This window comes from Coenobita brevimanus, chromosome 52 (assembly GCF_032717465.1).
Source record: "Coenobita brevimanus isolate Jiangsu-jjx chromosome 52, ASM3271746v2, whole genome shotgun sequence".
Taxonomy (NCBI): Eukaryota; Metazoa; Arthropoda; class Malacostraca; order Decapoda; family Coenobitidae; genus Coenobita; species Coenobita brevimanus.
In genome coordinates, this window is record NC_137005.1 from 10,619,167 (window position 1) to 10,641,726 (window position 22,560).

The 22,560-nt window shown below is 43.3% G+C and overlaps 1 protein-coding gene across 1 annotated transcript; it reads left to right on the forward strand.

Annotated features, from left to right (window-relative positions):
- Window positions 1–7,638: 7,638 nt before the first annotated feature.
- Window positions 7,639–17,689, forward strand: RecQ4 (RecQ4 helicase). Its single transcript, XM_080273011.1, has 2 exons — window positions 7,639–7,734; window positions 12,620–17,689. The coding sequence occupies exons 1-2, from the start codon at window positions 7,639–7,641 to the stop codon at window positions 17,687–17,689; spliced, it is 5,166 nt and encodes a 1,721-aa protein (XP_080129137.1).
- Window positions 17,690–22,560: the final 4,871 nt, after the last annotated feature.

Sequence of the window (22,560 nt, forward strand, 5' to 3'; positions counted from 1 at the left end):
CAGTCACATCCTACATCACTACTCTTCCATCATAATCCTAGTTCCCCCCAGGCCTTGCATTCAGGGATGCGCTGCACATCCACCTAATCATTGCCATATCTGTACACTTGAACCTGCAAATATCTTCTTCCTTTACTGCCCAGGTCTTACAACCATACTGCATTACATTCCTAACACATGCCGCATACAAAGATCCCCTAGCACGGAGGGAGTGCCCTCTAAGTGTCAGGAGAGGCAACAGCTCCCTGAACTTCTTCCAGTCACTCCTCACTCTAGCCACGGACCTAGCTCTACATGGCATTGTAGGTATAAGTTGGTGGTGGCCAAACACTGAGCTCTTTTTTTACCGTAGGTTATATACAGGCTGGTCCCATTATATGAGGATCCGATACATGAGAAACTGATGATACAAGAATGGACAATTCTGACCTAAATTCGGTGGTGCGAACACAAAAATCCAATGTTGCTAGAAAATAATTTGATGTAAATGGAAAACTTGAAAAGCTCACCATTCCCCACCACAGATTCAGTAGGGCCATGATTTAGAGGTGTGTGGGAGGAGCTTGTGATCCACCATCCGCCCTCTCCTTGTATTCCCCACCTTGCTCGCTTGCTTGCTGTCTTACACCATCTGCCATGGACATTGGAAGTACCTCACATGTGTTTGTTACCGAGAGTTTTTACAGTTCTCTAGTGTTGCCGTACGAGCTCAAAGACCTTGCATAATTCCTACCAAGTACACTCTTACCTCTGGAAGTGAAGTGCCCACCAAGAGTGCTCATGTGCCTATTACTGTAGCCACAAAACTGGAAATTGTGAATTGTCATGAGCATGGTGGACATGTGTCCAGTCTGTGCCATGCCTTTAACCTCTTTTCCTTCACTACATTCACCATACTTCAGTAGCATGCAAGAGTGCCAGAAATAGCAGCAGGCACTGCATCCACTGCACAGGTGTAGGCAGCTTGCTTCCGTGATGAGCATATCGTATCATTTGTAAAGGCTCCAGGACGCTTGCATGCATCAGCCGTGGTCACCTAATGCTGGCTGTCCATGCTGCTATTCAGTCCCTTATCCCTGAAGTCACACTGTGTGACCTTGTCCCAGGTCTTTTTTGGTCTGCCTTTTGCAGCTTTACCACCAGTGTTCATACTTCTCACATTCCTCACCCAGTAGTCATCCTCCATCCTCTCCACATACCCAAACCATCTCAATCTATTCCTCCTCAACACAATACCAATACACTCCAATCCCATCCTTCCTCTCAACTCATTATTTGTAAATCCAGCCCACCAGGCCTCGCACTACGCATCCATCTAATCATTGTCATTTCTGTACATTTGAACCAATGAATATCCACTTCCTTTACTGCCCAGGTCTTACTACTAAACAGCATTACACCCCTAACACAAGCCGCATACACAGATCCCTTTCCATGAAGGGTGAGCCCTCTTAGTGTCAGGAGAGGCAACATCTCCCTGAATCTCCTCCAGCCGCTCCTTATCCTAGCCACAGAGCTAGCTCCAGCCCCACATCCGGCACATAACATATCCATCAAATAACAAAACTCTTTCATACATTCAAGAGACTCACTAGCAAGATCAATCCTTTCACACCTGACAGTCATTTCATGTTCTCCTCGACACACTGCACACTCAAAATCAGCATTATCACGTTGTCTACCTCTGATACCACCACATCTCTTATGCACCCACTTATCACAGATACTGCACATGATGAAGTTGCTTACCACACCTTTGTGGCAAATTGCTCATGGCCACTCACCCTCTGCTTTGACAGTACTTCCACCAGCCCTAGATACTGTATCATCACTTTTGTTTTATTCGCATTTACTCTCAGACCCCTGTGCCCCATTCTTTCCCTCCACTTCCTAAATGTTTCCTTCACCTCCCTTTCACTCTATGCTGTCAACTTCAAGTCATCAGCACACAACATCTCCCATGGGAGTCCGTTTCTTAAGTTGCATGAGAGAGCTTCAAGCACCTGACAAACAATAAGGGGCTTAAGATTGACATCTAATGCATGCCAACAATCATGGAAAACTCATCACTCAAATCTCCATTCACCCTCACCAGGGTGTGAGCACCCACATACATAGCCATAACCATTCTTAACCAGCCACTCCTCAATCCCAAGCTTTCTCATTACCCACTTGACCACCTCCATAGGGATTCTGTCAAAGACCTTCTCCAAATTAACAAAAACAAAGTACAACTCTCTTTTCTTTCCTTTGTAATTTTCCTGAAGTTGTCAGACAATGAATATGGCATCTGATCCCATTGTCTGGCATAAACCCAGACTGCATTTCATCAATATTCACTTTTAACCTAGTCACACCTTCTTGGATTCTTTCCATTACCTTCATTATCCGGTCCAAAAGTTTTATGCCCCTTTAATTTCCTCTTTCCAGGGTGTCACCCATCCCCTTGAACACATTTGCAAACACACTTTTCAGTCAGTCATGTGTTGGAGAAAATAGAGTGGCTGCTAACAATATGGCTGTACCACCAGAACGCAGCCCGCACTGTGTTATTGGAGTCTTATGCAAGAAAAGGCATAGAGCTTGTGGAGCAAGTGCAGTGCTAAGCATGACGCATGTTACTGCAGGTGAAGGTGTTAGTGATGTGTTTGTGAGCCAGGACGGTGACCATGTAAGGCTATGTGGTGAAGGTGCAGGCCTACATGTTGCACCATCGGAGGCGCATGTTATCCATGTATGGTGGAATTTTGCAGCAGGTGATGGCTGATTTACCCACTTCAAGATCAGTGGAAACCTGCATACTATTAAAATGCTTGGAGGGACACAAGTGTGGACACTGAACAGTAGACTGGTTTCCGGAAGGGTTTGCTCAAATCATGAGTGAAGGCAAGTATTCAACTAAACAGGTTTTCACTGTGGACAAGACTGACCTCTTTCGGAAGAAAATGCCTCCCCAACCATACATCCCCCTGGAAGAAGAATCTGTGCCAGGATTTAAGGCCAGCAATGATCGCCTTACTCTGTATCTTGGTAGCAGTGCAGAGATTGACATTAAGCTGAAGCTGTTCCTGGTCTACCATTCGGAGACACCACGTGCTCATTGAGACCATTAAGCAGAGGATACCGATCGTGTGGTGTTTGAATGCTAAGGCTTGGGTGATGCAGTCTATTTTCATGAACTATATACAGTAGTCCCTCATTTATCTGGATGCTCAGTATCCAGACATGTTCATCATCCGGATCCAGGACCTAAACCATTATCTGAATTTACTTGCTATTATCTGGATGTAAAAGTCCCCAAGAACTTCAGCTGGCCAGCCAACATGTTCAAACATTTGGTATCGTGGCCACTGGGCTCGAGCAGTGAGCGGGAAGTAGTCTGTAACCCACAACCAGAGCTAACGTGTCCGTCATCCCCTGTACTGAATGGTCGAAGTCGCACACTTGTCCTATCACTCCCAACGAACCTCCAGCACCCGAGTAATACGACTAACCAGTAAGCGGTGTCAAAATGTCCATGTGCATTCCCCACCGAATGTCTAATATCACTCGGCCATGGGGATCAAGTCTTTCCCAACTGCCACCTCCATTGAACACAGACCACAAGCCATGAGTACATGTTTGGCAACAGCGGCCATCCGCCTCTCTACTGAAGGTCCAAAGTATCCCGGTCACGGTGAGTTGTGTTTCTGCATGGCTATTCGGCACCTAACAGACCGCAAGCCATGAGCAGATGTACGACAAAAGTGTCCGTCCGTCTCTTGACAGCAGGGGAAGAATCCTACCCACAGCCTCGCTTCTCCCCTCCTCCCGTCCCTCCTTCATACACTCCCGGGTCCCCCCTCACTCCCTCAGTCCTTACCCTCCTCCGTGGTGATAACACTGACTCGTGAGTTTTCAGAGTGTTTTGTGATTTATTCAACTACTATTGGCTGTATCAAAATTCCACAGCAACTAGAAGAATGCTTATGAAATTCTACATCTAGACATATGCTTAACTCTTGGAAGGTAATGGCAAAATTTTACACCAGGATGGTGGGAAGTTACATGAAGGTAAGTTTTAGTCCTGAACAGTTTATTCTTGCTGAATTTTAGTACTTTTACTTGTCAGTTTTATGTGTTTTTATTAGCATATCTTACAGTATATACACCAGCAAAGGTGATGGTATACCATTATACCAATATAACCAATATCCAGTGGCATATTTGGCTGTGGAATTTTTTTTTTAGCCCTGGGAGCAATCACTCGTCACAGACAAATTTTCAAACCATCGTCAGCTTTTTTGTGTGGATTTTTATTGTTTATGCATTGTTTTCATAATGTTTAGCATTAGTGTGGATAATCCTATGTGTGTTTTGATGTCAATATGGCAGAATGACCGAAAAACTGCCAGAATTAGGATGGGTGCTGTACATTCAGTAGTGTATAGATGGGTCAGGTGTTTTTTGGTTTTCAGTTTTTTTTTTTTTTTCCTGGCTTTCTTGGTTTTTATCATTACTTTGGGTATTCCTATGTGTGGCTGGAGGTCTAAATATTGCAGAGTGACCTGAAAACAGTGCCAAAATTAGGAGGGGTACTGTACAGTACAGTTTTTTTTTTTTTTTTTTTTTTTTTAAGAAGGAAGCAAAGGCCAGGAGCCCGCAAACTGTTCCTTCCAAGAAAAAAACAAAAACAGTAAAAAAAGAGAGCCAAATTCAAGATCCGTTCATTTCGAGATGCCTGGACACACTGCGTTTGAAAGACTGGAGATCACAGGAAGTAGGAAATACAGACAGAGGGAGACAGTTCCAGAGTTGACCTTTTGCATAAGTGAAGGACTGGGAGTAATGGTTAACTCTTGTATTAGAGAGTTGGATAGAAAAGGGATGCGTGTTTGTTGCTAGACAGGTGTTACGCACCCGTCTTAGAGGTGGAGGGATGCAAGCAGACAGTTCAGAGGAACAGTGACCATTGAAGTAGCGATAGAATAGAGATAAAGATGCAACATTGCGGTGAAGAGACAGAGGTTGAAGGGAGCCAGGAAGAGGAGGAGAGTTAATGAGACAAAAAGCCTTTGACTCCACCCTATTGAGAAGAGCTGTATGTGGGGAGCCTCCCCACACATGAGAGTTGTACTCTACACAGGGATGACTAAAGCCTGTGTATAAAGTCAACAACTGTGCAGGGGTAAAGAAGGTACAGAGTCAGCTTAACACACCCAGTCTCTTGGAAGCAGATTTTACAAGAGATGCAATACGATCCTTCCAAGATAAGTCCCAAGTGAATGAAACACCAAGCATGTTCAAGGATGATGCAGGATTAAGCTGAATATTATAAAACATTAGTGGGTACTCCTTTTTAAGATTGTATCGGGTTGATAGTTGTAAAAACTAAGTCTTTGATGCATTAAAAACAACAAGATTATTTTTATGCCAGTCAGAGATACGAGCCAAGTCAGACATTAGAGGTGCCATAGCCTCATCCCTTGTTTGTTGAAGTAACTGCTGAGATGGATGTTGCAAGAACCGAATGGAAAGGTGAAGGGTGGAATCATCAGCGTCCAAGTGGATAGGGTTAAATGTTCAGCTTAGAAGGTCATTGATGAATAAAAGGAAGAGAGTTGGTGATAGGACAGAGCCCGGAGGAACACCACTGTTGATGGTTCTAGGAGACGAACGATGGCCGTCTACAACAGCGGCTGTATAACGACCAGCAAGGAAGCTATAGATGAAGGCACAGATGGAAGGATAGAAACCTTAAGAAGGCAGTTTGGAAATTAAAGATTTATGCCAGACTTGATCGAAAGCCTTGAGATGTCAAGTGCAATGGCAAAGCTTTTGCCAGAGTCCTGAAAGGAGGATGACCAGGAGTCTGAAAGGTAGGTGAGAAGATTGCCAGTGGAGCGTCCCTGACGGAATCCATACTGATGATCAGAAAGAAGGTTGTGATAGGAAAGATGCTTTAAAATTTTTCTGTTAAGAATTGACTCGAAAACTTTTGAGACACAGGTTGTTAAAGCAATTGGATGATAGTTAGAGGGTTGGGAATGTTCACCCTTCTTTGGGACTGGCTGAATGAGAGCAAAGTTCCAGCAAGAAATAAAGGTACAAGTTGAAAGACAAAGGTGAGAGTTTACCTATGCAGGGTGTAAGCACAGAAGTACAGTTCTTGAGGACAACAGGAGGGTCTCCATCAGGCCCATATGCCAGTGATGGCAGAAACTACATCAGCTGAAGAAATTTTAATGTCAGCCATGAGGAAGTTAGAGGGGGGAAGTGATGGAGGAACAGCACCAGTCTTGTCTAAGTTGTGTATAAGTCGGGTGTTTTTTGGTTTTCATTGCTTTTTTTCATGGTATTCTTGGTGTTTAGCATTACTTTGGATATTCCTATGTGTGGCTGGATGTCTAAATATGGCAGATTGACCTGAAAACAATGCCAAAATTATGAGGGGGTACTGTACAGTACATACAGGTGTGTATAGGTCGGGTGCTTTTTGGTTTTCAGTGTTTTTTTTTTTTTTTTAATGGTTTTCTTGGTGTCTAGCATTACTTTGGATATTCCTGTGTGTGTTTTGATGTCTAAATATGGCAGATTGGCCTGAAAACAGCGCCAAAATTAGAAGGGGTACTGTACATACTGTCGTGAATAGGTCGGGTGTTTTTTTTTATTATTATTATTATTATTTTTTTTTTTTCATGAAAATTATTTTGCATAATACTATGTATGTTTTGATGTCAAAATGTGTTAAAATAACTCAAAAACTGCCAAAATAAGGAGTGGTACAGTACATACAGTAGTGTTTATGTAGGGTGTTTTTTGTTTTTCAGTGGTTTTTCTGCTTGGTTTTCTTGGTGTTTAGCATTACTCTGGATATTCTTATGTGTGCTTTGATGTCTAAATATGCCTGATTGACCGGAACACACTGCCAAATTATGCGTAGGTACTGCACATAGAGATTAGGTATAGGTTGGAGATGGATGTACAGTAGGTAGGGTCTGAGTTTTTTTTTTTTTTTTTTTTTTTTTTTAATGCGAAGAAGAAGGAACCAAAGGCCATGAGCCTGCAATAACAGTTCCCTCCAAGAGAAAAACAAAATACAAAAAAGAAGAGAATATTGTTCATTATCCGGATGTTGTCACTACCCGGACATGCCTTTGGCTCTGTTATGTCCAGATAAATGAGGGATTACTGTAATAGACTATTTTTTACCCTTTGTTGAGTAATATATATGAGCATATAACCTCACAAACAAGTGCCTTCTAGTTCTCAACAGCATCCCGGGACATCTGATGACAGTCAAGGATGTGTACCCTAATGTCAAGTTTGCCTTTCTTCCTGCCATCAAACACCATCTCGCTCCTGCCACCACTGGACAAGGGTGTTATCGCAACTTTCACAAGGTGTATTCAGGACTTGGTGGTGGTGACGAAGGATGAGAGACAGACAATCAAGGAGTTCTGGAAGGAGAACACCATCAAACATGTCCTTGAAAACAACAAACTGTCAAGGGAGGAAGTGACATCCTCCAGTATGAATGGTGTGTGGCGAGCCTTGTGGGCAGAGGTTGCTTGAGATTTCTGGCATTTCCTAAAGGAGGAAGTCTCTGCCATTTGCCAGCAGGTAGCTGCTCTGGCACAAGAGGCTGTCTTTTACGAGATGGACGATACTGATGTGGCAGACCTCCTTGAATTGCACACTTTGGAGCTCACGGAGGAGGATCATTTCCTCCCAGATGATCAGCAGAACCAGGAGGCAAGCTAGGAGCCAGGGGAAGAGCCAGCACCAGTCAAGGAACTTACTACAAAGCATCAGGCAGACATCATATACTCTGCAGGAGGCATGGCTTACCTGATGATGAACCACAACATACAGATGCTTAGAGCACTGGAGTGCAAGGCCAAGCTAATGCAGTTCTTCACTCCAACACGACCACCCCCACCAGAACCACAGCTGTCCACTATTTTCAAGGAAATGCCTCTGTTGCAGACCTTGATTTCTTTAAAGGAAAATCTGTTGCTAGGAGCAACATCTTTGACTGCTGTCACATCTTCAGTCACTGTCTCCTCCAACCACACGGTCTCGTCAAGTCACAGGCACCCAGTCTTCAGTCTCCGGACCCTGACAAGCCTCTAGAATTGCCTCAGTAGATGGAGATTCTCCCGACGTCTCCAGCAAATGAGATGGAAGAGGCAGGTCTTTAATCATACCATAATGCCGCCACCACTGTTTTCTTTCTTATATCATGGTGAGAGACAGTATAGCCATCGGTGGTAGAGAGACTTACGTGTGACTCAGCAGACAGTGCTCATTTGAGAAGTAAGTTTACATACTTTGCTCAGCTCATGCTATTTCCTCCTTCCAGTTGCTTCCATAACCATAATTATACATAATTATAGAGCAAATTATAAGTGTTTATAAGGTGTTTGTAATCTTTATTTTTATATAAAAATAACCTCCACCTGGATCGGTGGGGTAAGCTACCCTGTCCTGTTTTTCCCATAAGCTATGAACTCCATTATACAAGTTTTTGCTATCTGAATAGCCCTTCATTAACATATGCCACTTGTATAATAGGACCCACCTGTACTCGGTATCAGCTTGTAACATCAGGACCCCTCTGTATATTATAATTATATTTCATCAATTTATTACAACATTTAAGGTTGTCTTTCAGTGTTTGGAAAGAAAAGGGAACTGTATTTTGTTTTTGTTGATTTGGAAAAGGCCTTTGACAGAGTCCCTAGAGAGGTGGTGAAGTGGGCAATGAGAAAACTTGGGTTGGAGGGGTGGCTGGTTAGGGTGGTTATGGCCATGTATGTGGGTGCTCGCACCCAGGTAAGAGTGAATGGAGATTGGAGTGATGAATTTTCCCTGAATGTTGGTGCGATCAGGGGTCAGTTTTGAGTCCCATGTTGTTTATCATGGTACTTGAAGCCCTCTCACGTGACTTTGGAAATGGACTGCCTTGGGAGATGTTGTATGCTGATGATTTGGTGTTGATTGCAGAGCATGAAAGGGAGATGGAGGAAAGATTTAGGAAGTGGAGAGATGGTATGGGGCACAAGGGTTTAAGGGTAAATGCAGATAAAACAAAAGTGATGATATCCAGGGTTGGTGGCAGTACAGTCAAAGAAGTGGGAGAGTGGCCATGTGCAATTTGCAACAAGGGCATGGGAAGTAATTCCATCTTGTGCAGTGTTTGTGATGAATGGGTACACAAGAGATGTAGTGGTATTAGAGGTAGACTGTGAGATAATGCTGATTTTATGTGTGCAACGTGTCGGGGAGAGCAGGTAGAGATTGTCAGGCATGAAAGGATTGAACTTGCTGGTGAGCCTTTTGAGTGTGTGGAAGAGTTATGTTATTTGGGAGACATGTTATGTGCTGGAGGTGGGGCTGGAGCTAGCTCTGTGGCTAGGGTGAGAAGTGGTTGGAAGAAGTTCAGGGAGCTGTTGCCTCTCCTGACATTGAGAGAACTCTTCTTATGTGCTAAAGAGTCTTTGTATGCAGCATGTGTTAGGGGTGTGATGCTGTATGGTAGTGAGACCTGGGCAGTAAAGGAGGAGGATATTCGCAGGCTCAAACATACAGAAATGACAGTGATGAGGCGGATGTGCAGTGCGTCCCTACATGCAGGGCCTGTGGGGGCTGGGTTTATGATGGAAGAGTTGAGAGGCAGGATGGGACGAGTGTATTGGTGATGTGATGAAGAGAGGTAGATTGAGATGGTTTTGACATGTGGAGAGGATGAGGGATGATAATTGGGTGCAGAAGGTGAGAAGAGTTAATACAGTATTGGGGGTGGGGTTGTGAGGATTAGACCAAGAAAGACGTGGGACGAGGTCATTAAGTGTGACCTCAGGGTTAAGGGCCTGAACAGGGAGGCTGCCATAGGTCGAGCAGCATGAAGAGCCACCATTTTTTAACCAATGCCACTGCATGCAAGCATGTTGGAGCCTTCAAAAACGAAACAAAATGAAACAAGCAGTCATGTAGTACAGGTTTGGGTTTTTTAACCCCTAACCACCGGGTAATGTCTACTGTATACACATCACAATCGGGGCGCTAAGTGGCAGCCGTGTAGTGGCTATACATGCAAGTATCTTCCCGCTACCATTTGAACTGACCACCATTTCATCTTGGCACCAAGGGTAGGGTGGGAGTCCCTCCATAGCACACAGGTGCTTTTGCCAGGTGTAAAATGATGTCTTCATGTTCCTGTTTGTCTAATTCTTTCTGCGCAGCCCATAGCCAGTTGCATCATTCATCCCTGACAAGCCTTTTTCCAAGGATGTTAGAAAACGGCTCAGTGATAGTGCCATAAGGCATGCCTTGGATGCAACAGTTTCTAGTTTATCTAGTAGTGAAGTTATCACATTGACAGCAAAGCCATAGTCAGTGCCACGGGCAGACGCATGAACACGTCCTGCTCTCACGCCGAAAATTAGTTATCTTAGGCTACTCACGTCATTAATCATCAGCGTAATGACAGACCTGGGGATACTTTCATTTCCAAAAGGAAGAGTTGGTGAGTAAAATGGTCATTAATTCGTTTCCTAAAGTGCCATAGTTTCTAAGATATTAAGATTGGACAACAAGCAATTTTCAGCAGTTTCTGGGAAATTTCAGGGTAGTGAGGTGATGACTGCATTAAAAATAGCCCGGCGTTTGGAGGTTAAGGGGGGTTTGATCTCCCATGGAGAGAGTCGAGGAGGGTGTTACATCACTGTCCATTAGTATGTCAGTTACCAGCACCCGCTTGGCAGCTTTACACCAGATACAAGAGAGTTTACTGTATTAGCACATGTTTTCAGTGCCAGTTTGCAGATTAAGATGGCAAATATTAGTGTGGGGGCACTCACCATCCACTCACTTGATATAGTGCTGCTCGCAGGTGTCTGCCATTTCCTCTCCTCCATCCTTCTTTCCATCCTCTGTCTCTTTCCATCATTCTTTCCTTGTCCTTCTGCGTACGGGTGACTTTACACTCCCTCTTCTGTCTTTCTTTCTTTCATTCTTTCCTCTTCCTTCTGCCTGTGGGTGACTCTACACTTAGTGACAAGCCAAGTGGTTTCCTGTACACCAGGAAACCATTTACTACACTGGCTGGTAACCACATAACTAAATTATGATGCCTGGTGGTTTTAGTGGGTAATTAAGGTGCTCCAATCAGATTGAGCCATTGAAGGTTTGTATCCAAGGGACGGTTGGGGTTTATTGCTCACGTAATGTCACCAAAGGATGAGTGAGGCTGGTCACTCTCATCTTAAATGTCAGGACCAGCTTGCCTAGCCCTGGGCTCCTACGCTTCTTATGGGGCAGTGTAAGATTGGATGATGGATGGATGGATGGTTAGGTATCAACAGTAAAGCAGAAATCAGGAATACTGTGTCATTATGGCAAATCAGATCGGCCACAGCACTAACCAGTATTTTGCACTTGCAGTGCCCTTTCAGCTTTGCAGTATTAACACAACACGTTGCACTGAGGGAGCTTAAAATTTGTATTGGTACAAGGCCAGGATATTAGCAGATATTTCTGCATCACAACTGTTGTGTTTTAAGTGGTTGGATATATGGCCAGTTTGAATCAACTCAGTTGGTCTGGACAATGAATGGTATGAAAAAATATGCAGTTACATATTCTTACTGGTATGTTATGTAAGGCTAATCCTGTAGAAGGGCAATCCTTTGTCTTGGTCTTGTACTTTTTTTTTTTTTGAAGGGTGACTTTACACTCCCTCTTCTTTCTTTCCTTCATTCTTTCCTCTTCCTTCTGCCTATGGGGTGACTCTGCACTGAGCGACAAGCCAAATGGATTCCTGTACACCAGGAAACCATTTACAATGCTGGGTGGTAACCATATAACCAAATTTTGGCGCCTGGTAGTTTACTGTGTAATTAAGATGCTATAATCAGATTGAGCTGGTGCAGGTTTATACCCAAGGGATGGTTAGGGTTTATTGCTCACTTAATGCTACTCAGGGATGAATGAGGCTAGTCACCCTCATCTTAAATGTCAGGACCAACTTGCCTAGCCCTGGGCTCCTATGCTTCTCATGGGGCAATATAGGATTGGATGATGATTTTTTTTTTTTTTTTTTTTTTTTTTTTTTTTTTTAAGGACAAATGAAAAAGGCAAGTGAGAATTTGTAACTTTCTCCTGTTATATTAATATGAATGTGTGGTGTGAGATATACCAAAGGATATTGCTTGATGTCTCAAAATTCTCTCTCTCTCTCTCTCTCTCTCTCTCTCTCTCTTTTTTTTTTTTTTTTTTATTTATTTATTTTTTTTTTTATACTGTAGTTCAAGCCAATAAGCATTGAGGGTTCAGTAAATACCCCTGCTCATGGTAGTGTCCCATCTGTTTTTTTGCCATTCCTGTCTTCTGTTATTTTCATCGATCATTGAATGTGTCCTAATACCCTGTGCACAAAGCTTTAGAATGTGACTGTACCTTGGAAAATTTCTCAAAACTCGCACCTGTATAGGCTCACTTTGCCTCCCCTCCTCCTTTTCATACAAAAATGGTGAGGCTCCCCCCCCCTCCACATATCTGAATCTGCCCTTGTAGACCATTATTTTATCATTACATGTGGGGATGCACTGGTCTAATTTACATATTATATTTTTAGGCCTGGGAGGGAGAGTACAAGTCCACTCATGGCTGTGCTCCCAACAGAGCTGCAATGGCTAGGGCTCCTGAAGAGGTGAAGGCTGCATACAGGACTTACCGCCACTACCGCAGGACTCTGGAAAACCTACCTCTTCATATTGATACTGAAAATGTGGAAGTCAAGAAAGCAGAGGGTGAGAGTTCTGTATGGTCTGCCAGTATGAACAGAAGAAGTGAGTGTGTGCCTTTAAATATATCCCTGGGAAATGATGTGGAGAAACCAGTGCCTTTTGATGCAGATAATTCAGTAATTGAGCCCTCTGAAAGCATTTTAAATAGTGTGGTTGATCAAACCCTTGAAAATACAGTCAAGGCTGATAAAATTACAGACAAAGCAGGTAATCCTTTTAGGTTTGAAGGAAAACACAGCTCGAATGGACAGCTGCAAATAAACTCTGGTGCTGTTTGGGGGAGTCACCTGAATAAGTGCAATATTAAGGCAGAAATCAAAGAAAAAAATAAGCAGATCTCACTCTACTCCAAGATGGCTGAGAAACTTCGAGCTGGCAGTTCTGTAAAGATGAGAACGTCTCTAAAACAGCCCTTAAATACCAGTAGTCAAAGTAATCTTCCATCGGCTTGTAATGAGACCAGGACAAAGTCTGTTGATGAATGCTCAATACAGAAAGAAAAGAGTGAGGAAAGCTTAGTGATCAGTAATAAAACATATGGACCACAGGGCAATATAGTAGAAACAGAGAATTTAGATCAGGAAACTAAATCATCTGTTGAGAATAATGAACAAATGATAGAAAGGAGCAGTTTGGGGGAGCCTCCAGGATCAAGCATATTTGATACTTTGGAGTGCAATACTGTTGATGCTCCTGTCACATTCTCAACAAAGCAAAGGAACAAGAAGCAGTACAGCTCAATGGCTCTGAGTATTGTGTCACCCCTAACTGTGCTGAATAAAAAGACTGAGACCCCCACTATCAAGAAACGTTTTTCCCTTAACCCAGGTTGGGTTGCACGCTGCACGGACACAACAGTACCAGAACTTACTGAGTGCAGAGGCAGAGATGTTCCTTCTGATGGCTGGAAAATGAAACTTGTTGACAAAGAATATGTTGAGGTTGAAAGAGATAGTGAGACTGACACTTCCAAAGGGCACAGAATTTTGGATGCTGTAGATATGGAGCCAGATGTTGAAAGAGAGCTAATTGAAAATGGTTATTCTTCGCCATCATTGTACAAGGGATGGAATAGAAGGAATCCAGTGCAAAAGACAAGTAAAAAATGTCTCCCAGACACAAGCAGTGGTCAAGATGCAGACACTGATAGTGAAAGAAACTGCAATACAACTGTTGTTGCATTTGAAAGTCATGAGAAAGAAAAATTTTCTTCAGAGCCCAAACTCTCAGAAGCAACTACATTTAACTCTGATCTTGAAACTTGTAATAAAATTACATGTACAGAAGGTAATGATAATGGGAGAGATAATGAAAGAAATCAGAACAGTGATGAAGTTCCCACCAAAGATGATACTGAGAAGGAAGCAGATACAGAAATAAGATATTCCCACACAAGAAAGCGAAAGAAAGAAACTTTGGAGGAATTAGAAGAGAGTGGAAAAATCCAGTCAGTTTGGCCACCACCAAAGAAGAAACGTATAGCAAGAGTAAAATCCAACAATCCTAATTCCGTTGCAAAGACTAAGAAAAAGGAAGAAAACTTAGAAACTCCAGTCAGAGTTCAAAGGCAAAGCAGAAGGAAGCAGGTAACTAAATCAAAAGTGAAATCCAAAGAAGATTCAGAAAAAGAAACTCAGAAGCTTGCTTTACCTGATGATGTGTATGACGAGACACAAGATATTGACATCCACGGCAAGAAGAGCATGAGGAGAGGGAAGTGGATCGCAGGAGAAGAACGTATACAGAAAAAAGTATCCTCCGGTACCCTTAATAATAACTTTGTACGAATTAATCTGAAGAAGAAGACATATGTCCGTGGCAAGAAAACCATGACAGCTGCTAAATACAAGAGGCAAGAATGGAAGAAAAAACAGTTTTTGAAAAATGCTGAAAAGGGGGATGCCGGAGCTGTCAAATCCCTTACCTGCTTCAGGTGTGGTGACTTTGGACACTGGAGCAAAAACTGCCCAGGTAAGATTGGTGACAGTCTGATGCCTTTAGAAGAATACAGTGAGTTGGAATCAACTTTTCTTAGTCTGGAGGATGCTGCAGCAATGGCAATGGGAATTAAGCCAAGTAACAACTTAGAAAAGCCAACAACAAGAGTGTTCTCATTCAGTAGTGAGAGTGGAGATCATCAGAAATCAACCCAAAAGGATAATGAAGATATGCACACCACTACATCAGATGTTCTTCCCAATAAGCAGATTCTGTCCCAGTCTTTGGAGGTATCTAAAAACAATGGATTCAGAGATGAACATAATGCTTTAGTGTCCAGTTGTTATGAAAAAGAAATAGATATACCTATAGCAGGAACAGGAGACACGATAGAAAAGGAATTCATTAAGAACACTGATGAATTCAGTGACTCAGATGATGTATTTGCTGATATGGATATGGATGTTGAAGAAAAAGATATTTCAATTGCCAGTGTCAAACAGAACATGTCTTGTAATTCTGTCAACCATTCAAATGGTATGGAGCAAGCAACTTCCAATGTCAGTAATTTTGCAAGAGCTGCAGTGGATCCCCTTTACTCCTTGGTAGATGGCAAAATATGTCCTACACCAGAAGAAGTTTATGATGTTTTAAAGATGTTTGGCTATTCATCATTCAGGCCAGGACAAGAGGAAGCCATCATGAGAGTGCTGTCTGGTCAGTCTACACTCCTTGTACTCTCCACTGGGTCAGGGAAAAGTCTGTGCTATCAGTTACCAGCATTACTGTTTGCCAGACATCGATCCCCTTGCATCACCCTCTGTGTCTCACCTCTTGTGTCACTCATGGAGGATCAGGTGACGGGGTTACCTGGCTTTCTTAATGCTGTCTGTCTCCACACTCACCAGAATACCACGCAGCGATCTAGGGCCATGAGTGCCATACAGAATGGATCTGCACACATTCTACTTGTTTCCCCTGAAGCTGTAGTTGCTAGCCGGTCAGGAGGCATTCTTGGCACCCTGCTGAAGGAGCTTCCCCCTGTGGCCTTTGCCTGTCTAGATGAAGCTCACTGTGTCTCAGAATGGTCACACAACTTCCGTCCATCCTATTTGCGAGTGTGTCAGGTTCTGAGGGAAAGACTTGGAGTTAGAACAATACTGGGACTTACTGCCACAGCCCGCCATTTCACAGCCCTGAGCATTGCACGGCACCTGCATGTGCCTGATTTTGACATGGGTATAATCCTTGGAAAAAATGTACCGGATAATCTACAATTGTCAGTTTCTCGTGACCAACACAGAGAGCAGGCCCTTGTAACGCTGCTGCAAGGTGATAGATTTTCCGAGTGCAGCTCCATCATTATCTACTGCACCCGACGAGATGAGTGTGAAAAAGTAGCCTCATTAATCAGAATGCAATTGTTTGAACCATCCAGAGTGGATGTTAAAAACAACCTCAAGAAATCAAGAGGAATATCTTTTGATGCTGAGGCTTACCATGCTGGCCTCAGCTCACATAGGCGGCAGCAGGTACAGAAGCGCTTTATGTCAGGAAAGCTGAAAATAGTTGTGGCCACAGTTGCTTTTGGAATGGGGATAGATAAGTCAGATGTACGAGGTATCATCCACTACAACATGCCAAAGAATATAGAGAGTTACGTGCAAGAGATAGGTAGAGCAGGTCGTGATGGAAATGATGCTCATTGTCATCTCTTTCTAGATGCTCAGGATGGAACTGATATTCAAGAGCTAAAGAGACATATCTATGCAAACTCTCTTGATAGACACACAGTCAGAAAGCTGCTTGATAAAATTTTTAAGCCTTGTAGATGTGTAAAAGTGAACAGCCTAGTATCTGGGGATAGTTTGATTGAGACTGACAGCAGCAGTGAAGCAGTTATTACAAATACAAATAGTGATGCAGCATGCTCTGACATAGTTCCTGCAGATGAGAAAACTAAAGATGCTAGTAATACAAGTTCTCTTAACTTTGATGATCATACCACAAGATCCACAACACAGTCATCTTGTCCAAAGCATGAGGTTGCGATTCCTATTGATGATGTTGTTGAAGAGTTGGACCTTCCTGAAGAAAATCTGGAGACTCTACTCTGTTACCTTGATTTGCATCAGAGTGACCTCATCCACTTAAACTCTCATGTGTATGCCAATTGCACTGTCTCCTGCTATGGTGGACCTCGCCAGTTAGTTGCTGTCAGCCGCCGATGCCCGCCTCTTGCTGTTGCCATTGCTTTGGAACGTCAGAAAGGCGTCAGCTTTAACAACAAGAGTCGAGTTACTTTCCCAGTTGTAGAGGTTGCATCACGCATGGGCTGGAACAGCAAGATAGTTAAGAGAGAACTTAAGGCCTTGGAGTGGGATACACGAAGCCTCGCCAGTGGTGGCAAAATCAAGAAATCTGGAGTGATGGTGGAATTTACAGACCTCTCCTTCCATATGGAGGCTCGTGGCGACTTGAATAATGATGAGAAGGACCATGTGCTGGACGCAGTGTTCAGTAGATGCCAGACACAGGAGAGAGACCAGTTGCACCAACTGATGCATACATACAAGCTGCTGCGGCAAGTCTCCCACAGCTCCATTATGCTTTGCTGCGATGCTGTAGATCCAGAGCGCTGTGAAAAGTTGCGGTCGGGGCTCAGACAGTACTTCTCAGAAGAGAGCAAGAACATGCCTGATGTACATATGGAGGAGAAACTGTATGTGCGTCCAGAGGTGGAGGCTGGTGTGCGTGGTAGTGTGCGTGCCCTTCTTGCCACGCACACAGACCAGCAGTGGACTGGCAGGGCAGTAGCAAGGGTGTTTCATGGTATTGGCTCACCTAATTTCCCTTCGGAAGTCTGGGGACGAGTACGCCGATTTTGGCGCCAGCATCTGAACGTTGACTTTAATAATGTGGTCAGGTTTGCTACACAGGAAATACTCAGGTGTAAATAGTTGTAGTTATGTATTTTAACTTTCTCACAGTTTAGATAACCATAATATTTTATTAAAGCCAGTGGCAGATGATTTTATTTAGCTGAGTGTTAATACAGCAAAAGTCCTCCAATGTGACCACCAGTAATCAGAATATCTCAATACTTCGATTGTTTCAAAGCAAAATTATAAAAAATTTTCTGAGCTTTATCTAAGGATGTATCTGGCTATGACTTGGACTTGGATGCACCATTGATAAAAAAAGTACCGTATCGGCACCCTTTCAGTGTGAGACATTATGATACACAGACTATGATTTACGGGAAATGACACGATGTTGTCGCTTTGTATCCTTCATTTGTGTTGTTATCATATATTTTGCAGATATATAACTGGATTAGTCAGAGTAACATTGTACTTCATAATAAATCAACCATTTTTTAAGATTAAATCGGCATGCCAATACTACCGATTGAACCAGAGACAAAGTACTGTATTTCACATCTTATCTGACCCCAGGGTGCCGATACTTTTTTTTATCAAGGGTACCTGCCTGCAACTATTCAGCTACACTTGTATGCATTTCCGGTGAATAAAACAATAACCCATATAATTTTAAGTGTTTATTTAATGATCATGTACATATTTCTAATGTTTTCAAAGGTCTATCTCTATCTATCTATTGCCAGACGCCATAATCCCTTAAGAGGTCCTTCCCAATATTCCAAAAAAAACAATACTGTAGTCTGAAAGACCCTCGGTCCCCTGCCATTCAGATTACAGGACTTTTACTGTACTTTTGTTATTAAATCATGATTGAGGCAACTAGTAATATACATTATTTTAGCTAACATCAGTGATTTTATTCCAGTGAGAGAGGCATAACAACAAGAGTGTTAATGTACATCCAGTTTTTAACTCTGATTTGAAAAAATAATATTTTAAAAGTACAGAGTAATAGTGCTACATTGTACAGTATTGTCATTCTTATGGTGTATTCAGTACTGTATTACTTTCTGAAGGATAGTTGTTGGGGTAATTGCTATTCTTTGAGGAACCAAAGCCATCTGTCTTGAGTAGAAGCTAGTTGTCATGAGCTAGAACATATATGAGGTGGCAGATATTAGGGGTTGCTAAATGTTTTGGATAAGTTGGCTCAGTCAGATAGGTACAGTATACGTGAAGCTGTAGTACATGGTGAAAACCTTTTGGCCCATCATATGGAATCAGGATTCTTTGGGTTTGAATGATGAGTGAAGGGAAGCATGGGCCATTGAATTAGGCAAACTTTATCTGGATGCTGCTACTCCTCACCCCGCCCTAGGCTGGGAAAGGAGGGCCGGATAATGATGATGATGATGATGTACAGTTGGAGCCAGATTTGGAAAATGGAGTTTAATACAAAAAAATGCCATGTCCTAGAAATAGGAGTAAGTTGCAAAAGTCCTTGTCATGAGTATAAAGTGGGAAGAGAGAGGATCAGCAAAGCATAGGAGTGACCATACAGGGTGATCTGTTGCCAGGGAAGCATGTAAATAAGATCATTGGAGGTAAAAAAAAAATTACTTGTCAGCGCTCCAATCGGATTGACCCTGTGTAGCTGGTTGGGAGTTTATTGCTCACGTAATGCCACTCAGGGATGAGTGAGGCTGGTCACGCTCATCTTAAATGTCAGGACCAACTTGCCTAGTCCCGGACCCCTATGCTCCTCATGGGACAACGTAGGATTGGATGATGGATGGATGGATAAAAAATTTAAGGACTCTCCCTCCTTGTGAAAGGATCTCTGCAGCATGTGTTAGGAGTATAATGTTGTATGGTAGTGAGATCTGGGCAGTTAAGAAAGTGGATATTCGTAGGCTCGGACATACAGAAATGACATTGATTAGGTGGATGTGTAGTGTGTCCTTGAATGCAATGCCTTGGGAAGCTAGGTTTACGATGCAGGAGTTGAAAGGAAGGATGGGACTGTAATATACTGTGTTGGTATTGTGATGAGGAGGGGTAAATTGAGATGGTTTTAAACATGTGGAGAGGATGGGGAATGACAGTTGAGTGGAGAAAGTAAGAAGTGTGAACATTGGGAATATGATTGCAAGAGGCAGATCGAAAAAGACCTGGGACGAGGTCATAGATTGTGACCTCAGGGATAAAGGACCGAATAAGGAGGCTGCCAGAGATCGAGCAATGTGGAGAGCTTCCAGTATGTGACCAAGGCCGACGCAAGCAAACATGTTGCAACTTTTGTAAATGAAACGAAACTTCTAGAGGGACATATAAATTGGTGGGAAGAGCTGTTGAGAAGAGCTGTATGTGAGGAGCTTCCCCACTCATGAGAGTTGTACTCTACACATTTGTGAATAAAACCCATGTATAAAGTCAACAACAGTGCAGGGGTAAAGAAGATATGGAACCGGCTTAGCAACCTATCTCTTGGAAGCAGATTTTACAGAAGATGTAATATGATTTGTGGTAGGTGGGGGTGCTCACCATCCATTCGTGTGATGTAGTGCTGCTCTCAGGTGTCTGCCCTTTCCTCTCCTCCATCCTTCTTTCCTTCCATCCTCTTCTGTCTTTCATTCCGTCATTTTTTCCTCGTTCTTCTGGCTACGGGTAACTTTACACTCCCTCCCCTGTCTTTCTTTCTTTCATTCTTACCTCTTTGTTCTGCCTGTAGGTGACTCAACACTGAGTGACAAGCCAAATGGTTTCCTGTACACCAGGAAACCATTTACTGTGCTGGGTGGTAGCCATATAACCAAATTTTGGTGCCTGGGGTTTAGTGGGTAATTATGGCACTCCATTCGGATTGAGCTGGTGAAGGTACATATCCAAGGGGTGGTTAGGGTTTGCTGCTCACGTAATGCCACTCAGGGATGAGTGAGGCTGGTCACTTTCATCTTAAATGTCAGGACCAATTTGCCTAGCTGTGGGCTTCTATGCTCCTCATGGGGCATCATAGGATTGGATGATGGATGGAGGGATGAATGTAATATGATCTTTCCAAGATAAATCCCAAGAGGATGAAACCTCAAGTATGGTTAAGGATGATGCAGGATTGAGGTGGATATTATTAACCCATGGATTGCGCAATTACCTTTTTTATCCCACCCCTGCGAGCCTGTATGTCGAGTTGGGTATGCCCGCTCTTTCCTCCAGACGTGACAGGCTAACTCCGTTACCACATTTGCCTTCTTCAACACCCATCTGCAGGTTTCCCTTCCTCTGTTACGCACCTCTCCCGTCCTTTTCTGCCCTTGTTAGCTTCATCTTTTCCTTGTAGGGTCTCCAATTTACTTACATCCCTTTCTTTCCCTCTTATTTCAGCTCTCCCTCTGCGAGATTCTTTGTTCCCACCTTGGCTTCTTCCTCGCCCTACTGTTTGTGGCACCCTGCTCTCTCACCCAAAGTCCTCTTCCACCCCACAGGAACTCTATCATCTTTTTATAGATCATATGCGTTGTCACTCCTCAGCGACTCCAGTGTACAGTACACAGACGGCTCTAAGTTTTCTGTGGGCTCAAGTTTTGCTGTTTTCTCAGACCATACCTATCAGATCCACCTTCCACCAGTTGCCAGTTTTTTCACTGCTAAACTGCTGGCCATTTTACTGGCCCTTTGTGTTATATACTGATCAACTTTACACACTTTTGTTATTTTCACAGATTCACTTAGTGCCCTACATGGTATTCAGTCTATCCCGGCCAGCAACACGCTAGTGTTGGAGATACAGGAATGGTTGTTCTGTATTACCACCAGATTGAAGTCTGTCTCCTTCTGTTGGGTCCCAAGCCATGTTGGGATACCGGGTAATGAGAGGGTTGGCTACCTGGCACATACAGCTGTCACCTCTCGCTCTGTCACACCTCGTCCTGTCCTGGCAACTGATTATTTCCCGATTGTTACTCGTCTCCATGGCCAGCAGTTGCAGGCAGAATGGACGTCTACAACTGATAACAAGCTCCGGTCCATCACACATACTGGCACTCCTTGGCAGTCATCCTACCATCGCAACAGGCGTTGGGAAACAACCCTAGCCCGTCTGTTCCTTGGCCACACGCATATCACACGTGGCTTTCTAATGTCAAGAGGCACTCCTCCGATCTGTCAATGTTGCCAGGTTCCACTCATGGTCCACCATCTTTTGCTTGACTGCCCTCAGTTCCACGCCGTGTGCAGACGGACTGATCCGTTCCTTTACTCCCTTGGATGTCCTCCTACCTTAGCCGATCTTCTTGGTGAATCCCCTGTGTTTTCCATCACACACCTCATGCGCTTCCTATCTTAAACCTGTATTTTGCCTCACATTTAGTGTCTTCCCTTCCTTCCCCTCTACCTTTATTTTACCATAGCATACCCATCATTTTTTATGCAATGGTTTTAGTACCATATAGTCCTCCTGGGCTTGGTGCTAGGCCTTATTACTTACTTATCCCACCCCGTGGTGTGGAAAAAAATGAAAAAAAGTTTTTAAATTTTTGTTTATTATAAACTTGAAGATAAACATCCAGGTCATCATCTGGTGAAAAAGAAAATAATCTCTCTCTTTGTCATTGCATAGGGCCATGTATAAATTTACGTAGGGGAGTAGTGAAAAAACAAAAAAATACATATTTTTTATTTTTGTTTGTTATAAACTTGAAGATAAACATCAAAGGCATCATCTGGTGAAAAAAAAAATCTCTCTCCGTCTTTGTTTAGCACCATGCGCAAGTTTGTGTAGAGGTGGAGTAGTTAGCGGTGATGCACGGCCAGCACAGCCTGAGCTGTGACTCGCAATGGGACACTTCCCAGCTTGAGCCGTGGCCTGCAATCCACAGGTTAAACATTAATGGGTACTCCTGTGGAAGACTGTCAGGTTGATGGGTGTAACAACTGAGGCTTCGATGCAT